The 19,298-nt window shown below is 44.0% G+C and overlaps 2 protein-coding genes across 12 annotated transcripts in view; one reads left to right on the top strand and one right to left on the bottom strand.

Moving 5' to 3' along the window:
- Window positions 1-6,405: 6,405 nt before the first annotated feature.
- inhbab (inhibin subunit beta Ab) lies at window positions 6,406-14,539 on the bottom strand. Of its 4 annotated transcripts, XM_025900253.1 has the most exons (5): window positions 14,466-14,539; window positions 12,268-12,359; window positions 12,095-12,191; window positions 9,597-9,903; window positions 6,406-7,799 (listed from the first exon to the last, which is right to left on the bottom strand). In XM_025900253.1, the coding sequence occupies exons 4-5, from the start codon at window positions 9,817-9,819 to the stop codon at window positions 7,024-7,026; spliced, it is 999 nt and encodes a 332-aa protein (XP_025756038.1). In that variant the 5' UTR covers window positions 9,820-9,903; window positions 12,095-12,191; window positions 12,268-12,359; window positions 14,466-14,539; the 3' UTR covers window positions 6,406-7,023. The 4 variants fall into 4 exon arrangements, with proteins under 4 accessions (XP_025756038.1, XP_019203807.1, XP_025756037.1 ...); XM_019348262.2 differs by lacking the exon at window positions 14,466-14,539 and having other exon boundaries at window positions 12,268-12,490; XM_025900252.1 differs by lacking the exons at window positions 12,095-12,191; window positions 12,268-12,359 and having other exon boundaries at window positions 14,466-14,522.
- The window catches only part of amph (amphiphysin), a 31,793-nt gene continuing 25,679 nt past the window's right edge, over window positions 13,185-19,298 (top strand). For 7 of the 8 annotated variants that reach the window (XM_005465615.4, XM_005465618.4, XM_005465619.4 and 4 more), the window contains exons 1-8: window positions 13,185-13,337; window positions 14,006-14,086; window positions 15,069-15,123; window positions 16,777-16,871; window positions 16,962-17,057; window positions 17,135-17,242; window positions 17,368-17,453; window positions 19,219-19,294. In XM_005465615.4, the coding sequence (XP_005465672.1) occupies window positions 13,269-13,337; window positions 14,006-14,086; window positions 15,069-15,123; window positions 16,777-16,871; window positions 16,962-17,057; window positions 17,135-17,242; window positions 17,368-17,453; window positions 19,219-19,294 (666 nt within the window). In that variant the 5' untranslated portion in view covers window positions 13,185-13,268. Of the gene's footprint in view, window positions 13,338-13,744; window positions 13,902-14,005; window positions 14,087-15,068; window positions 15,124-16,776; window positions 16,872-16,961; window positions 17,058-17,134; window positions 17,243-17,367; window positions 17,454-19,218; window positions 19,295-19,298 lie in introns of those variants that run through there. The other variant, XM_025900250.1, reaches the window with a different exon arrangement.

Raw genomic sequence — 19,298 nt, forward strand, 5'->3', positions numbered from 1 at the left:
TGCACTTGTTCTGGTACACGTGTCTATGGATTTGTGGCCTAACAAAGTACCTGGTTGGAATAATGAAATGCTTGTTTGGTTAACATGGCTAACATGAAACAGATAGTAAAACAAAAAGCGCATGACAGGAGAGATTACAAGAAGGCACAAGAAGGTCCACAGACCGTGACAGGAAGTTTTATTCTGGCAGCTTCTGTGTAGGCACCACAGCTGTGTTCGGAGTTTTTATGAGACCTTTGTTGAAGCTTGGTTCCTTCTTTCTTGGCATCTTGGGGATGTTTTGCTTGACTAGAGAATCTGGAGGAACCTTTAGGTATGCCACTTTGGTTTGCGCTTATACATTAATTCTAGATTTGTTATTGGTTGCTGGGCTTTTGATAAAACATTGTGGTGATTTTTTATTTTTATTTTTGTTGCTGCAGACCATGTGATGTTAGACATTTGTGATGACCTCTGGCAGTCACTCTGCGACCAACGCTTTGATTTGTTCTTCAGGCTCCAGGACTTCTTACTGAAACTAGCTGCAAGGATAGATCTGCCAGATGGGGCAAGACACTCCTTGCACTCTTCTGCATATCAGTTATACAGTTGGAAACATCTTGTAACATGCACCAGATGTGCCATAGCAATAAATCTGCCTTTTTTACCTGACAAATAATGACAGAGCTCATTCTTTAGTGTCCTAAGCCAATACTGAAAAAGCAGGTGGGGATGACTGAAACATGTGAAACAGGCTCTGTGACCTTCTGTCCTCCAGTCAACCCAGTGTAGTGATGCTTCAGTTTCTGACTGCAGTGACTGTCTGTCACCCACTTAAACCAGTAAACCCAGTGAAACCAGTGTGTGGGTCCAAACATTGCTCAGTGAACATTTCCGGCTGCAGAGATGCAGTGAATGAACTCTGACTATTTGCACAGTCTCTTCCTCTCCAACTGACTTTATCTCTCTGAACAAACTGAGCTAGTTTGAGGTCAGCCCTGCAGTGAGCTCCAGCTGATCTGTACTTGGTTCACGTCCGGTCACCCAGGGCCTCCCCTCGCTAACGCTCATCCTGATGTAACAGCTGATGGTGGAGATTGCACGCTTTGCCGTGATACTGGGAGATGCTGCTCAGTGTGTACTTCACTCTGTGGTTTACTGTGCCAAGGGCTGAAGAGGAATGTAGGAATAAAGAAACATCATTGACTAACTTTATGTTTATATTGTGCCACCAAAATATAATCCACCCACTTCACTGTGCTGTCATCAGCTCACCTAATCAGTTCTGGGTTTTAAAGTCATTGAACCTGAGGCAGGTGACTATGAAGAACGTTAAAACATCTTGATGCATTCTCAATCATCCAGGAAAGTAAATCTCCAAAAGTTGAATCTGTTCATCTGGACGTAGCGTTTGGTGGGAGAAACGTTTCGTCACTCATCCAAGTGACTTCTTCAGTGTCAGCTGACTGCAGGTTTCCCCAAACCTTATAAACAGTACATTTGCATAATGACTGAAACCAGCCCACTGAAGGAACAATGGGCTGTGAGGTCAGTTAATCATAATTATGCAAATTCCCATGACCATTGATCAACAATCACTGACCAAAACCCACTGATCAAAGAACACTGATCAATGTCCATGAGTCCCATTCACAGAGAGTTGGGGAATGGCTGCAATCACAGCATTGTAAGATGGTGACAGATGTACCCTTAGGCCCCCTCCTCGATTCAGAGATGGTCTTTCCCTTTTCACGTAAATGGCCTCCTTGACTCCGCCCTCAAACCAGCGTTCTTCCCTGTCCAGGATGTGTACATCCTCATCGTTGAAAGAGTGTCCACTGGCCTGTAGGTGTAAATTGACTGCAGAGTCCTGGCCTGACGAGGTGGCTCTTCTGTGTTGTGCCATCCGCTTCGCTAGAGGTTGTTTGGTTTCCCCGATGTATAAATCCTGACAATCCTCCTGGCACTTAACAGGGTACACTATGTTACTCTGTTTGTGTCGGGGGACCCGATCCTTGGGGTGATGAGGATGTACACATCCTGGACAGGGAAGAACGCTGGTTTGAGGGCGGAGTCAAGGAGGCCATTTACGTGAAAAGGGAAAGACCATCTCTGAATCGAGGAGGGGGCCTAAGGGTACATCTGTCACCATCTTACAATACTGTGATTGCAGCCATTCCCCAACTCTCTGTGAATGGGACTCATGGACATTGATCAGTGTTCTTTGATCAGTGGGTTTTGGTCAGTGATTGTTGATCAATGGTCATGGGAATTTGCATAATTATGATTAACTGACCTCACAGCCCATTGTTCCTTCAGTGGGCTGGTTTCAGTCATTATGCAAATGTACTGTTTATAAGGTTTGGGGAAACCTGCAGTCAGCTGAGACTGAAGAAGTCACTTGGATGAGTGACGAAACGTTTCTCCCACCAAACGCTACGTCCAGATGAACAGATTCAACTTTTGGAGATATGAAGAACGTTCATCACAGCTGGGCCTTTTCAGTGTTAGCTGGTTCGATAAAACACCACAGTCAGAGATGACGGGTATCACCGCGATGGTGAATAGGCCAGCAAACACATGTTAACTGGGGAAAGGAAATTCTGATAGTCATTGTTTTCAAAATGAATGTTAACCATGCAGTTATTGAAAAATGACAAAACCAGGAAAGTGGTACGTGTCATAATGCTGTGTGAGTCAAGCAGGATAGTTACTCTCAGGGAGAACCTAAACTCAATAACAGTGTCATTGCTGGATTCACAAAAATACCTGAACTTTCGCATTCTGGGGGGCCTGTGGATGTGTGGGGCTGGATCTCCTCCATATCTGCTTCATGCTCTGGGAGGAGGGCTATGGCTCCCCACACCCTCTAGCAGATCGTTACATGGAATCAGAATCAGAATCGTGTTTATTGGCCAAGTATATGTGCAGACACATACAAGGAATTTGGTTCCGGTAGATGGTTGCTCTCAAGCACAGCAATATAAATCACACACACACACACACACACACACACACACACGTGTCTATATATACATTACACATGCATACACATACATACACAAAGCTGTGTAAACCAACTATAAATAACTAATCTAAACTTATATACATAAAATACAGAAATGGAGAAACCTTTTCTCCCTTTCTGTCCAATTGTCTGTCCAATTTGTAACAACTTAAATAAAATAAAATAAATAAATAAACAATCCTAATCGCTAAAGTACCGAATGGGACAGGCAAAAAAAAAAAAAAAAAAAAAAAAAAAAAAAAAATTATCTCTCTCTCTCTCTCATCTATCTATCTCTCTCTCTATATATATATGTGTGTGTGTGTGTGTGTGTGTGTGTGTGTGTGTGTGTGTGTGTCTTGGAACTAAAAAGAACATTAACCGGACAGAACACTCAGCATTAAGGGCTCAGGGACATTGTGACAATGGACCACAGGAGACACAGACAATATATACACAAGAAAGAATCAAGGCAGAGAAGAAGCATCTGAGGAACACAGCTGAACATAGTCTGACTGATGAGATGGGAAGCAGAACAGAACACAATGCACACAGGAAGAGTGTCATGGCGGGGATCACCGGTGTGTTTGTAGAGTGGACCCAAAAGCAGAAATGGGAGAAATGAACTGAAGTTTAAGCAAAAAGCGAGCCTTTATTGCAACTGATGCAAAAAAACAGAAAAGCAAGGCAAGGCGAAAACAAAGGCGGACCTAAACTAAAACCTAAACTGGGAAAACGGTGAAAAAAGACAAGAACATGAAACTGAATGGGAACATGCAAAAATGTAACTGTGCAATAATCAAAACAGCATGAATAAGAACCTGAACAGTAGCAAAAACTCTGTGACCTGACATGAAGACAAAGACCGCCCAGACTTAAATACACAGGAGGATAATGATGGAAGTGGAAACACCTGGGGAGACACGGCTGACACTAATGAACATGACGCCACAGGGGAAGCAAAACTATACACACTGGACATGGAAACACCATACAGAGGGCACGAGCACAGATAGACATCAATAACTAACACAGGAAACTAGACCCAAGATGACAGGGAAACAAAGGAGGAATGATAACAAAACTAAGAATACAAATATTAAGCAGGGATCACAACTATTGTATCCAAAATCAGGGAAAGAATCGGAATCGAAACACCCTGGGTCACAGACAGACTTTCAGTAGTTTACAGTGTAATTAATCAGATCTGCTATTCAGATATTCCAGAGTACACGTGGCCTTTAGCCTTTAATACTTGTAAAATACATTTACAGTGCGTATTATTGTACAATAAGGTTCATCAAGTACAGTGAGGCAACTGTTGTCATGATATAAATTCAATTCATTTTTCAGTTCAATAAAAATGAATTGAACTGATGCCCGATGTAGACCTGCGGAAACCAAACATTAAATTTTACTAACATTATATATAATGTCATTAATTATAAACAAAACTTTCAGGAATGATTTCTCTGTTTTACAGGCAATACATTTATGTGTTATCTGTCCCGTCAACTCTTTCATACTAGCAGTGAGCACAGCTTTAGTAACCAGAGGGTATCTCACTTGTTTCTAATGTTAATAATGTATTGTTTTATACAGAGGAAACATGCTACACATTTCACAAGAACACACATTTTAACCAAGTGTTAATAGAAATATAAAGGCTCAGAGCAATGTTGACTCCTGTTTTTTTTTTTTACAGTATATGTTATGCCTAGTGATGTGTTCATGATGGTTTGTGTTATTGGGGATCTAACCCATCAGTTGTAGGAATCTCACTTTGTTTAGAACAAAGACAATGGACTGATGTTATTGGTGGTTTTCTCATGTAATTGTTTGTGTGAATTTAAACAATTTAAGCTAAAAGTTAAACTCTCACAAATTCGTCTATTTGGGTCCAACAAGTTCAAACCTTCCAAATAGTACCTCCCTGAGCTGAAGCTGGTCATTGTCCAAAGAGTTTCATCAGTGCCCAGTGTGCTGATAAGTCTGATAACCTCAGTAACTGCTGGAGTCTCTCCCAGGATTCAATGGGTGAGGGTACTGGCCCTGTTTCCAGCCAATCACAGGCATCTTAGCTTAAATGTTTCTGCATTCTGTTTGTTTTTTTTGTACTTTTGTCTACAACCCTTCAGGACATCTTGTTTTTTCTCAGCCTGCAGCTCTGTGGGCACGTTTGAAACTGACTCCTGATGTTGTGTTTCGGGCTCTTTTCATCAAGTGTTTCTGTGCTCCAGTACCCAGAATTCTTTGGGTTTGCCTCAACAGTCTTTGTGGTTCTTAAACCAACTTGTTAACTCAGCGATGAGTTTGTAGGTCAGTGAACAAACAGAGCGCCACCATGCCAGCTGGCTGCTCCGCTGCTTTCAGCCTGCGAAGGTTTAACTTTACCAGTGTCAACAGCCAATCAGGGGGCAGAACAGACAGAGGTGAACGTGAAGGAGCCTCTCAGTCTGCCAGCCATCGCTCCCATTTTTACCTGCAGACAAAGAGCTGGCTCTCAGATTTCTCCATTGCTCTGAATAGCTTTGTGAATGTGTGAAAACAGAGTTCAGCTCAGAGCTGAGGGGCTGGGTCTCTTTGGACACATGCGTCAGGAGTCCAGCCTGCATGTCCAGGCCAAGATACTGAACCCATCAGGGTGTGAGTGTGTTTGTGGATGTTTGAAAGGTGCTTGAGTATAGAAGAAAAGTATCTGTATGAATGAAGCTTGTAGTAAAATGTGCTTCGAGGAGAAAAGAGCTATTTAAGAACAAGTCTGTTTACCATTTACAGCATGAATAACATCAGAGAGTAGCTGCCTGAAAGTTCCCCATAAGCAGGTCTTCCTCTGAAAGAATTAGGGTTCGAGAATCAAACAAAGGTTGGTTGTAAAAAAAAACCCCTTTGAAACCTGAAAACAGAGCGGCGGGGTGCCAGCAATCACACCAAATCTGAAATAAAATGACTGATCTGCAGTAAATTAAATCACTTCCTGCTTTTCAGATCTTCATTTTGCTTTAGTCAGGATACACTTTAGCGATGTTTGAGCCAGCCCCAATCTGTGATATTAACTTGTGATTGACCTTGATAAACCTTTTAAAACAGGGGTGGGGAACTCCAGGCCTCGAGGGCCGGTGTCCTGCAGGTTCTAGATCTCACCCTGGGTCATCAGAGCTGAATTACATGATTAGTTCATTACCAGGCCTCTGGAGAACTTCAGGACATGTTGAGGAATCAGCTGACACATCTAAAACCTGCAGGACACCGGCCCTCGAGGCTTGGAGTTCCCCACCCCTGTTTGAAAGAGTTCATAATGGCTGAGCTGTTCTCATTTTGCAGTGCAAGGTTTGTCCTGAGGGTGGCATGAACTCTCACAGAGTCACTGAAATGCAAAGACTTGTGTTATTTAGCGTTTTCCAAAGACAGAGACAAAATGTGGATTGGTAGTCCGTTTAATGAGAAAACAATCAATGGAAATAAATTACAGAAACAACACAATTTACAATTAAAGATTGATGTGAAGAGAAATGTCTTCAGTTTGTTTTTGTTTCAGCAGATTAAAGGTTTAATCTGACACAGGTGGATTTCAGCCGTTTGTCTCTCAGGAAAATGAACCAAACGTTTGTCTTTGGCTTTCATCTGAATCCTCTCAACTCAAACTGAGGCAATGCATCTAGAAATACCTATTACTGTGCAAATATCTATATTCAGTGTGTTTCATAACAATAACGAAAATAAAGTTTGGCTTCAGCAACCAGATTAACTACTTTCAGCTTCAGTGGAACATGCTAATATTGTGGAAACGTTCTCTGAGCAGCAGAAAACCAACACTGATGAAGCACACAGAGACATCCACGTTGCATAGTATCCTCAGCACATTCCAATGTGGAAAAGTCTCTCCTAGTATGAAACACAAAGATTCACTGAACACAGGAGATTGTCTTTCCTGGGAAAGAGTGCATCAGATGTTTCTTCCTGCAGGTTGCAGGTTTGACAGAATATTTCTCAGAGGTTCTCAGAGGTTTGCTCCCAGTGGAGCAAAAGCCAGCTGTTCACGAGCAGCCGCACTCCTCCACGATCATATTCTGGATGTCCTTCTTGATGATCTTCTGCTCTTCGTTGTAGTAGAGCATTGACATTGCTCGCAGCCTCGTTGGCACGCAGCAAGACTTGATGTTTTGAAATGGGCTGTAGCCTCTCATGCGATAATGGTTGATGACCGTTGAATGGAAAGACAGTGGTGAGCTTCCAATGCTTGCCATGTGGTTTGGACAGTCGCCTTCACAGTAGTTGGCGTGGTAACCAGCCGGAGCGATGATCCAGTCGCTCCAGCCGATGTCTTTAAAGTTCACGTAAAACTCTCGTTTGCAGCAGATGCGGATTTTCCCATCGCACTGCAGAGCTCGTTTAGCTCGTCGCTTAGCCACCTCCTCTCGAGCTTGAAGCGCCACCATGAGGAATGGCCGGTGTGACTGATCTCGTCCCGTGGCCAGTTCACCGTTTGCAGGTGTCAGGACGGGAGCGGCACCTGCCTCGAGACATAGAGGACAGGAAACCCGTAACCTAAGAGGACTCCTGCCGCCATCCAGTAGATTCTGAACAGTGCGAGGAATGGCAAGGGTGTGCCAGCCACTACGACGGGTGTCCGCCATCTTTTCCGAAACACAGTCCTCGTCATCATCGTCACGATAAAGCCGCAGCATCACTTTGCTTCTCAGGCGGTTCATCTTTGACATTTTCAGGAAGATCCAAATATTTGCCTGCTCCACCACAGACGAGCCACTGTCCTCCCTTGAAATGTCAAAGGTCACCGTGTTTGGCCCGTTGCCTGTGAAAGAGAACAGTTAGGACATTAGCGCTGTGTCACATTTACTACACAGAGTCAGAAAAATTCACTCTAAAACAGTGTGATCTCTGACCCTTGACGATGACAGAGGGGCATTCAGAATTCAGTCTGATAGTCTTTGACCTTTGACCTCTCAGATTGTATTTTAAGTGGAAACTGGATGGGTTAATGTGGTTTAGGGTTAAGTCTGGGTGGGTTAGGGTTGGTCTGGGCGATAACCTGTGTCTGCATTTGGGAAGATATCAAATAAAAAGTGCTGAAGATGCCTTTGGAAAGTTTGTTTTTCCCTGAAGGGAACAAACGAGGAACTTGAAACCCTGACCCTGGTGTTGCCCCCCCCCCACACACACACACACAAATTTTAATGAGTGAACAAAGTCGATGTTCTTAATGGTGAAAGCTTGAATGGAGCTTCAGCCTCTAAATATATTCAACATGAGGAAAGGAACTAAAAAAAGACCAGGCCTGATTTCAGGGAATGATGTTAATGATGGTCATATAGGACGCTAACCCCGCCCCCACCCACCTGACACCACCCCAACAAAAAAAAGGCCCATCCTGTCTCAGTGCTTCCTTCTTTGTCTCCTGTTGGAGAATAATTAGTGAGGCCCAGATTTATCTGAATGAACAGATTATTTACGCGCTAAGATCACTTGGTATGCTCGCCCGAATTACTGTGCACTAATTTGGGCGAGCATCCTTTGAGGGGCCTTTTGATAGAGACAACTATTTATAGAACAAAGCAAAGCAGCAGGCAATGTGACGGGTCCGTATTCACAGGAGACTTTAAAGCCTTTGCAACCATCATCATCTTCAGTAAGTCACAGTAGATTGAGAGCAGATTAATGACAAGCAGCAAAGGTTCTGCCAGCAAAGATCTACCGCTGGTCAGACCAATGTTTCCCTCATCTTTCATCTGTTGAGACTTTCTCCAGCTGTTTGTTCTCAGTGAAAACACCTCAGAGAAGCTCTGTGGATTTAAGATGTCCTCATATTGATTGTTACTCTGAGTCTTTGTGACCCAAACCAGCTGATCATTTGAACATTCCTGTTTGAAGTAAAGGTTGACCGCTGATTGGTCACCAGTCTGTCTGATGGACATCTTCAGTGACTGTTTGAACTTTGATGAGAAGTTGATTTGTTAGTTTACATTTTGGGGTTCAGAAATGAAAGACACAAGGCTGTCGTTCCATCAGAGAACCCTTCCTTGTTTCTGTCAACAGAACAAACACATTTATTTCACTCAGAGACAAACTGGAAGTTTCAGCACTGCAGTCAAACGCATGAATGTGAGCTGAATGTTCTGACCTGAACATGAAAACCTGTGGCTGAAATCTGTAAACACACTTTGACCTCTTTGGATTATTGTGAATGAGCTGAAAGAGCAAACAGACAGTCTGACATCACTGACGGTCAGTGACTTACTCCACAGACTCCACTGAGTCTGGATCTGCTGACGTTAATAACCGAACCCTGACCCAGCCAAGAGAAAATGTTCCCTACAGACGCTCTTTAATCCATCCTGAATGTCAAAGGCTCATCGTGTCTTCAGTTCTTACATTAAAAGGTTTTTTTCTGCCAGACGCCTCCTCGCAGAATTAGCTTTAATCAGTCAGAAGGCTCAGTGGTGAGCCTGAAAAATTTCTACGGCTGTATTTAACCAGAACTAATAACACTAATAGCACTAACCCTGAACTCAGAAACTGGATGTGATCTCTGTCGGGACAAGAAGATAAAACCACGCCTGACGTGCCGTGAAAGTGACGGGACGGGACTCACCTGGCTCTCCAAAGGTGATTATTTCAGATGGCGGTTCGGGTGGTGCTGAATTGTCCGTGCCCTGGCCCTCCTGGATCTCCACACTGCCGTCTTCAGCCACATGGGCCACGTGAAGTTTCTTGATGGCGTTGAGCAGAGCGGCACGAGGAACTGGCTGTGTCAGGTTGGGCCGGGCGCTCAGGTGCAGCATGTTGAGAATGTGACGCTTCACTGCCTCCACCATGTCGCTCTGAGCTCCGGACGAAGACGAGTTCCTCCTCAGCTGAGCCAAAGAGCACGAAGGACAGTCAGAGGATAGCGCCGAGTCCTGCAGCCGTGGTGCCGGAGAGATGGTCGGAGAGGCATCGATGAGAAGCCATGCCGAGATGGAAAAGACCACGGCAGAAAGAGAGCACATAATGGTTGGCGGTCTGATGCAGAGTAAGACACAGTAGAGTTTTTATTTGAAACAGGTTTGAGATTCTTCAGACGAAATCTTCTGAAATTCAAGAGACTTCAGGGCGGAAACTAGAAACTCTGACGTGAAGTCGCTGCAGGTCTGATGCGCTCTGAGGCTTGTTCTGATGCTGCCAGTCCTCCTGGTGCTGGCCCGGTGGTCCTGAACTGAACGAACAGTGTGCAGGGTCACTCTACTCTTCCTCTCTGCTCTGTTACAGTAATTATACCTCTCAGCCTGTTTAATCCCTCCCTCCATCCACAGAGGTATTTCCCTGTGAGTCACACACACACACACACACACACACACACACACACACACAGTGAGTAAAGTCTCTCAGAATATCTCAGGACTGTTTGTAGAGTTTCCTCCTGAATGAACGTCACGACATAAGAGGAGGAGGAAGGAGGAAAGAGGAGGTAGAGTGTCCCTGATTCATTCACCACACACACACACACACACACACACGTGCACAGACACACACAAATGAGTCAGCGCAGCGTCATCATCACCTCACGTGGAGGAGAGACTGTCGGTGTGAAATTAATTTTTAGCATGGAGAGAGTTTGTTCTAAAGACCAGAGTCCTGTACAGAGCAGATGGAGCGTGCTCAAAACAGACTACCACACACGCACACACAGTGACATCAGCACGCCCTCTGGTGGTGGGAGTCAGGACCTACAGCGTCCTCTTCACCTGAGAGGGACCCTCTGAGTCAGTGGCTCCAATAAGTTCACACAGGTGTGTCAGCTCTGCGGCAGGAAGGAGAAACATCGGGAATATCCACATGTGTGGATATCAGTGAACTGACCGCAGATGTCCGACCTGAACGGCTGTAAAGCCTAAAAATGTGACGCCGTCATAACACTGGTCGAGCGTCAGCTGAAAATGTCACACAATCACTCGTTTGTTTGATCAATTCAAGATGTCAACTGGCAAGAACTGCTTTTTTTGACAAAATTCAAGTGGATGTGAATTTTTGAATGATCTAACTTTTAAATGATGTAATGCTGTTACGTCATTTAAAGAAAAAGCGGTTTGAAGCATCCTGTGTAAAGATGAGACCAGCAGATGATTGGACTAGAGCAGGGCTGGGGAACTCCAGGCCTCGAGGGCCGGTGTCCTGCAGGTTCTAGATCTGACCCTGGGTCAACACACCTGAATCACACGAGTAGTTCAACACTAGGCCTCTGGAGAACTTCAAGAGGAGGTCATTTAACTGTTTAAATCAGCTGTGTTGGATCAAGGACACATGTAAAACCTGCAGGACACTGGCCCTCGGGGCCTGGAGTTCCTCACCCCCTGGACTAGAGCAATGATGTCACTGCTGAGAGTGACAGTGTGGAAACATAAGACATAAGCTTCATTTCACTTGCTGGCCCGTCAGACCAGAGTCCTGACGTCCAGAGCCCTGGCCTGACGAGGTAGCTCTTCTGTGTTGTGCCATCCGCTTTGCCAGGGGTTGTTTGGTTTCCCCAATGTATAAATCCTGACAATCCTCCTGACACTTAACAGCGTACATGTTACTCTGTTTGTGTCGGGGGACCCGATCCTTTGGGTGGGCCAATTTTTGGCGCAGCGTGTTTTGGGGTTTAAAAGCCACAGAGACACATTGTTTAGACACTAAGAGTTTTCTCTTAGTCAGCGGTTGTCCTTCTCTCCTGGATCATCTGGAGCTTTCTTTAGGTGCCTTCCCAGCTTTGACAAAAGTCCAGCTGGGATAACCACATTTACTCAGGGCCTTCTAGATGTGCTGTTCTTCTGCCTCCCTGGCCGCTGTGTCTGTGGGGATGGTGTTCGCTCTGTGTTGTAGCGTCCTGATGACACCCAGTTTGTGCTCCAGTGGATGATGAGAGTCAAACCTTAGATACTTATCCGTATGCGTAGGTTAGCTTTTAGATGTCCCCCATTACTGATGGAAATCTCACAGTCTAAGAAGGCTAACCTGCCACTTTTCATATCCTCCCTGCTGAATTTGATGTGTCGGTTCACCGAGTTAATGTGATCCGTGAATTGTGGAACGTCCTGAGATTTGATTTTCACACAGGTGTCATCCACATACCTGAACCAATGACTTGGTGGTGTTCTGAGAGTGGTCTTGTTGCTGACGTTGGGGTCATCCTGTAATCTCTTACAAATTATCTCCAACACTTGAGTGACTGGAATACAAGTGAAGGGAGATGTAACATCGTGCGAGACCATTGTTTCATCTGCCTCCACAATAACATCTCTCACCTTTTCAACAAAATCCCAACGTGTTCTGGATGTTGAGGTGTTCAGAGCTGCCTACCAACGGGCTGAGGATCGAAGCCAGAAGGAAGAACTCCCTTTAAACACAAAGTGGCCCCACACAGGTTAGGGTTTGAGTGCTGCTCAGATGTAATTATATACACAGACACAGACACACACACACACACACACACATACACAGACACACAGGGGATTGAATAAAATAAAATAGAAGATTTAATTAAACGTGTATTTTAGCTTTGATCACTCCATGGGTGTAACTTTGTGGTGAACATTGGGGGGGGGGGGGGGGGGGGGTCAAGATCACTGTCTAAATAAATAAATAAATGTGAATAAATTTCCAGATGATGAAACATGCCACTATTTTCCTGGTAATAACTGAAATGAGTAAAGAAAATCAACAGCCTATTTATGCAAGATCATTCATAATTTTATTGGGGTGGGGGTGGGGGGGTTATATTGGCTGGGTCTGATTATTGGGGGTCATAACGCCCCTGGAAATTACGCCCCTGGATCACTCTGCTGTTACACAACCAATCACTCCTTATTGATTATTGATCAGAGATCATGACCCATTAGTCCACACCTGGTTGTTAGGGTTAGCTGTCACACCTGTCACAGCTGAAGGCGCTTCTATGCGAGGGTCAGGAATCTAGCCCATATGCGCTGTCAGGCCTTAACATTTGTTCACCTAGAAAAAGAACTTTTTGTTGCTTAATGACGTCAGGCCTTACATCACTTCCTGTTTACTGTAGATTTGAGTTAAAACCTGAAATAGCTCGTGAGTAAGCTGCTCCACCTGCAGATTAACCCGTGACAGTCTGAAAGCTCCGCGGACACACAGACACACACAGACACACACACACACACACACACACCCTCCAATCAGAGGAGCACTGAGTCCTCGGCCCCGCCCCGCTACACTCACACACCCCTCCCCCTCCCGTGTCTCCGGTAATCCTCCACTCTCTCTCGGTGCGGTCGTCATGGCGGAAATCAAAACGGGAATCTTCGCTAAGAACGTGCAGAAGCGCCTGAATCGAGCCCAGGAGAAGGTGAGAGGAGGAGGAGGAGAGGAGGAGCAGGTGATGGAGGTGATGCGGAGGGCGGATGGAGAAGCGGTGCTGGAGGCTGCAGGAGGCCCGGTCACCGCCGCTCTCTAATCCGATCGCTCACACATGAGGATCGATGTTTTACTGATCATCTGCTATTGAGCCGCTCGGAGGTCACGTGATTAGCTACGGGCCGAGGAGAAAAATCATCAGAAATGGAAAAATCATCAAAAACAAACAGAGCGGGTTCTGATTGGCTGAAGCAGATCGTGATGTCACGTGTGCGGTAAAACACGTCACGTACGTTTTCCTGTTGAAAATTAAAGACGTTAGTGACGTATTTCTCAGGTCCAAGGTCGGGAGTTTTGTCCCCGATGTGATGACGTCATTGTGCTACCTTAGTTTTATTTATCGGGCGCAAACAGGGGCACGCGCACAGCTGTGAGTTGATGCTTGCCCCTTTCCTCAAACGTAATTGAGGTTTTTCACATCTGAAACAGGAAGCATCCACTCAAAGAGAAATCGTAGAATTCCTTCAGCCCGTGATCTAACACACCTGTGTGACAGGTGGCAGCTTTACTGACCCTGACGAAACTCATCTCACCAGCGTTTGAATCACTAGCGTGAGCGCAGCTCGGCAGCTAAAAACTTTGTTGTGATTTCTCTTTCAGGTTCTGCAGAAGTTGGGAAAAGCAGACGAGACCAAAGATGAGCAGTTTGAACAGGTGGTCATCAACTTCAGGAGGCAGGAGGTAAGACATTACCTGGGATAACTTGGCTTAGTTTACCTACAGATTTTATACAGAGCTGGAAGGTCGAAGACTTCAATGCTCTGCTCTGGATGTACAGCTCTCACTGACACTCGAAGACTAAGGCGGGATAATTAATGACAAACTGGTTAATAAGCTGAACTTGACTGTCTCCATATTTGATTTCATTATAAACCACTGCTGGTGAGAGCAGGTGTTACAGTCAGGCAGTGTGTATGCAAAAAGACCAATGTTTGATCACTGTTTAATCAGCATTCACATTTCTTTCAAAAATTCAAAGACTTTTAATTTTATACAGATGTAAATGTGTAAAATAAGAGTTGCTTTCAAAATAAAAGCAACAAAATTACATTGTGATTACCTGGTAAACGGTAAGCCATTCTCTGATGAGGAGAAACTGCATGATGTATGCTTTAACAAATTTCCCTTTGACCTGAAAGGGGCCAGGCAGCCACGTGACCAGGTGTTTTTAATGCCCAGGTGTGCTGTAGATGAGATCTCAGCCCTTCTAACGGATCTGCAGTGGCGCTATTTTCCAGAGATCTGATTCGTTAGTTGACAGAATATGTGAGGCGAGTACAGCACCACTTACCATGGCAATGTAACCTGGTAAGAAGTAAACGGTCTGTGTAACCTTGAAAACACAGAGTTAAACTTTAAGTTACCTGGATTCCAAATCCTGCGTCGTAGAGAGCTCAGTTCATGCCTTTAGTGTGAAAAACCTCAGTTTATGTTTGATTTGATTTATATTGTGCATAATCACAACAACAGTTGCCTCAAGGCACTTTATATTGTAAGATAAAGACCCTATAATATAAAGAGAAAACTCAGACAAGAAACTGGTGACAGTGGGAAGGAAAAACTCCCTTTGAACAGGAGGAAACCTCTGCAAAATGTCTGACAGGAAACCGAATTCCTCCAGTGTAAAATAACTCATATAAAATGTTTGTATGTGCTTTGCCAGTCTGAAGGTTCTCGGCTGCAGAGGGAGATGAAGGCCTACATGTCTGCCATTAAAGGTTTGTATGGTTCATTATCTACGTGATACAAACTTCACATGAAACAAACGTCTTCAGTGACACTTTGCATGATTCACAGTTTATAATAATCTTTCTATATTTAATGCTGCAACCTACTTGGAAAGTCAGAGCAGCCACAGAAGACAGAAGTAAACAGTCCAAGATGGCGGCAGTCAACTTTGAATCTGTATTGCCACTGTGGTGTATTTGTCACTCACTAAATAAGACCTACAGAGTACTGACCAGGCTCTGTCCATGAATGTGCTGCAGGGGAGTTTTTAAGCACAAAACATATTATTATGCTGTATTGTTAGTAATAACTGAAGGACACTATCTTGCTAAGAACCAAAACAAATCCTGTTTTGTTTTCTCACATTGCAAACTTTCTTACTGAAACACACTAACGAGTGATGTCACTGCTGAATTATGAGGTACCCGGAATGTGGCATCAGTTCATCCTCTGTCTTAAAAAAGCTTTTTTAGTCTCTTCCCCTTCAAGACTACTTTGTTATGATTGGCTCCCCCTCACTAGGATTCTATTCAAAATTCAATTCAGCTCAGTTCAGTTTTATTTATACAGCACCAAATCACAACAACAGTAGCTTTAGGGTGCTTTATGACCCCTATGAGCAAGCACTTTGGCGACAGTGGGAAGGAAAAACTCTCTTTTAACAGGAAGAAACCTCCGGCAGAACCAGGCTCAGGGAGGGGCGGGGCCATCTGCTGCGACCGGTTGGGGTGAGAGAAGGAAGACAGGATAAAGACATGCTGTGGAAGAGAGACAGAGATTAATAACAGATATGATTCAGTGCAGAGAGGTCTATTAACACATAGTGAGTGAAGAAGAAACACCCAGTGCATCATGGGAATCCCCCGGCAGCCTACACCTATTGCAGCATAACTAAGGGAGGATTCAGGGTCACCTGGTCCAGCCCTAACTATATGCTTTAGCAAAAAGGAAAGTTTTAAGCCTAATCTTGAAAGTAGAGATAGTGTCTGTCTCCTGAATCCAAACTGGAAGCTGGTTCCACAGAAGAGGGGCCTGAAAACTGAAGGCTCTGCCTCCCATTCTACTTTTAAATACTCTAGGAACAGCAAGTAGGCCTGCAGTGTGAGAGCGAAGTGCTCTAATAGGGTGATATGGTACTACAAGGTCATTAAGATAAGATGGGGCCTGATTATTTAAGACCTTGTATGTGAGGAGCAGGATTTTGAATTCTGGATTTAACAGGAAGCCAATGAAGGGAAGCCAATACAGGAGAAATATGCTCTCTCTTTCTAGTCCCTGTCAGGACTCTTGCTGCAGCATTTTGGATTAACTGAAGGCTTTTCAGGGAGTTTTTAGGACTTCCTGATAATAATGAATTACAGTAGTCCAGCCTAGAAGTAATAATTGGCGACTGTTATGATTTGGTGCTGTATAATTAAAATGGAATTGAATTAAATTGAACTTCAACTCCTGAATAAAACTAACATAGCCTCACAGAAAAGATTTCAGTTAGATGGCGCAGGTGGGCAGAGCTCTGACCTCACTATTTAAAATTTCCGAACAGGAGAGGACGATAGAGAAAAGCTTATCTTCTTTACGCAGTGAATAGCAAAGTTAAATGTTGCCATTGTGACCACCAGCTGAAATTGTACTGTCATTGGCAGGGATGCAGCAAGCATCCATCAACCTGACTGAGTCTCTGCACGAAGTCTATGAGCCCGACTGGCATGGAAAGGATGACGTCCTGACCATCGGGAAGGTCAGAGTCATGAAAACATCCCAGAGTACACAAGAACACCAGAATCCACCTGAAATATGTACCATAAACCTAGGTGTCTATTTTCTGCAGGACTGTGATGCATTGTGGGAAGACTTCCACAACAAGCTGGTTGACTCGACACTACTAAACCTGGATGCATACCTGCAGCAGTTTCCAGATCTCAAGGCAATCAACAGTTTGGTTAGGGAATGATTTTCTGAAATGGATGCATGTCATGAAAGCTCAACTTCTTTTTGTTTCAGACCCGTGTCGCCAAAAGAAGCCGCAAACTCATTGACTATGACAGTGCCCGACACCACATGGAAACCATGCAGACGTCTGGGATGAAGAATGACCGCAAGATGATGAAAGTGAGTCATTTCATGTGTGGACGGACATTCACAAGATAAATGATCAGCTGTTTCCTGTTACCTATGCAGCTGTTGTATCTGTGCAGGTGTTTTGTAGTTGATTTAATCATGAACTTTGTCTGTAGGCAGAGGAGGAGCTCAAAAAGGCACAGAAGGTGTTTGATGAGTTGAATACTGGTCTACAGGAAGAACTGCCAACTCTTTGGGATCGGTGAGTTTTGACTTGGCATGCTAGGTTTGAGTGGACAACTAAAATTTCAGGGTGAGTAACTTTGATAAGAAAAAAGGTTAAAGCTCCTGACCAACAAGCTCCTGGTTTGAGTCTGGATTTGAATGCTGACATCTCAGAGAAGACTGCTTTCGTACATGATCCCCAACAGATTGAACAAGTTATTATTAAAAACATTGATTAGTTCCAGGCCATATGTAGCAACCTGCGATGTTTTCTACTGGTATTATCTACAGCTACTTTCAGTACCATTGATATTCATTTAGACTCTTTTTCTCCAATAGATCTTTCTAAGTTAACTTCAATAATTACTTCCTCCAAACCATCAACGTGTCTTTTAGACCCCATTCCTACAAAACTGCTCAAAGAAGTCCTGCCATTAATTAATTCTTCAATCTTAAATATGATCAACCTATCTCTAATAATCGGCTATGTACCACAGGCCTTCAAGGTGGCTGTAGTTAAACCTTTACTTAAAAAGCATCTCTAGACCCAGCAGTCTTAGCTAATTATAGGCCAATCTCCAACCTTCCTTTCATATCAAACATCCTTGAAAGAGTAGTTGTCAAACAGCTAACAGATCATCTGCAGAGGAATGGCTTATTTGAAGAGTTTCAGTCAGGTTTCAGAGCTCATCACAGCACAGAAACAGCTTTAGTGAAGGTTACAAATGATCTTCTTATGGCCTCTGACAGTGGACTCATCTCTGTGCTTGTCCTGCTAGACCTCAGTGCAGCGTTCGATACTGTTGACCATAATATCCTATTAGAGCGATTAGAACATGCTGTAGGTATTACAGGTACTGCACTGCAGTGGTTTGTATCATATCTATCTAATAGACTCCAATTTGTACATGTAAATGGAGAGTCCTCTTCACACACTGAGGTCAGTTATGGTGTTCCACAGGGTTCAGTGCTAGGACCAATTTTGTTTACATTATACATTATATATAAATAAAACTGAATTGAATTGAAAACAGGAACTGCAGGAATCAGTCACTGATCAATAGTCTGATCAGTTACCAATTCAATTCAATTTTATTTACACAGCGCCAAATCCCAACAACAGTCGCCTCAAGGCGCTTTATATTGTACAGTAGATAGCACAATAATAGATACAGAGAAAGACCCAACAATCATATGACCCCCTATGAGCAAGAACTTTGGCGACAGTGGGAAGGAAAACTTCCCTTTTAAGAGGAAGAAACCTCCGACAACCAGGCTCAGGGAGGGGCGGAGCCATCTGCTGCGACCGCTTGGGGTGAGAGAAGGAAGACAGGATAAAGACATGCTGTGGAAGAGAGACAGAGATTAATAACAAGTACAGTGCAGTGTCTCCATTTGGACAATAAAAGTAGATTTTACATCAGGTCACTGAGTTGAAATGCTTTAATGTTAGAGAAATTGCTTAACAGAAGTAATAGTAAGAAAAAGGTGATTCATATAAAACTTGGTGCCTGCAGGTGACCATCATCGCAAAACTATAATAGCACCCCAGCTTTGAGCATCATCCTCAGGTCCTCTCGCCCCACTTCCCTGCCGACTCTTTTCTAACAACAGAAAAAAAACATCCAAAAATTGCAGAAAGGTGAAATGTCTTCACAAAACATAATGAAGTCCAGTCACTTTCCCAGCACCTTAGACTACCATAACCTGGATCACTGAGAACCTTCACAGCCCAAAATTGTAGTATTTATAAACCCCCCCAAAAAACAACAACAACCAAGTTTTACTTTTGTGTTCTGCAGCCGAGTCGGCTTCTACATCAGCACCTTCAAGAGTGTGACGAGTCTTGAAGCAAAGTTTCATCGTGAGATCTCACTGGTGA

This window comes from Oreochromis niloticus, linkage group LG18 (assembly GCF_001858045.2).
Source record: "Oreochromis niloticus isolate F11D_XX linkage group LG18, O_niloticus_UMD_NMBU, whole genome shotgun sequence".
NCBI classification, from domain to species: Eukaryota; Metazoa; Chordata; class Actinopteri; order Cichliformes; family Cichlidae; genus Oreochromis; species Oreochromis niloticus.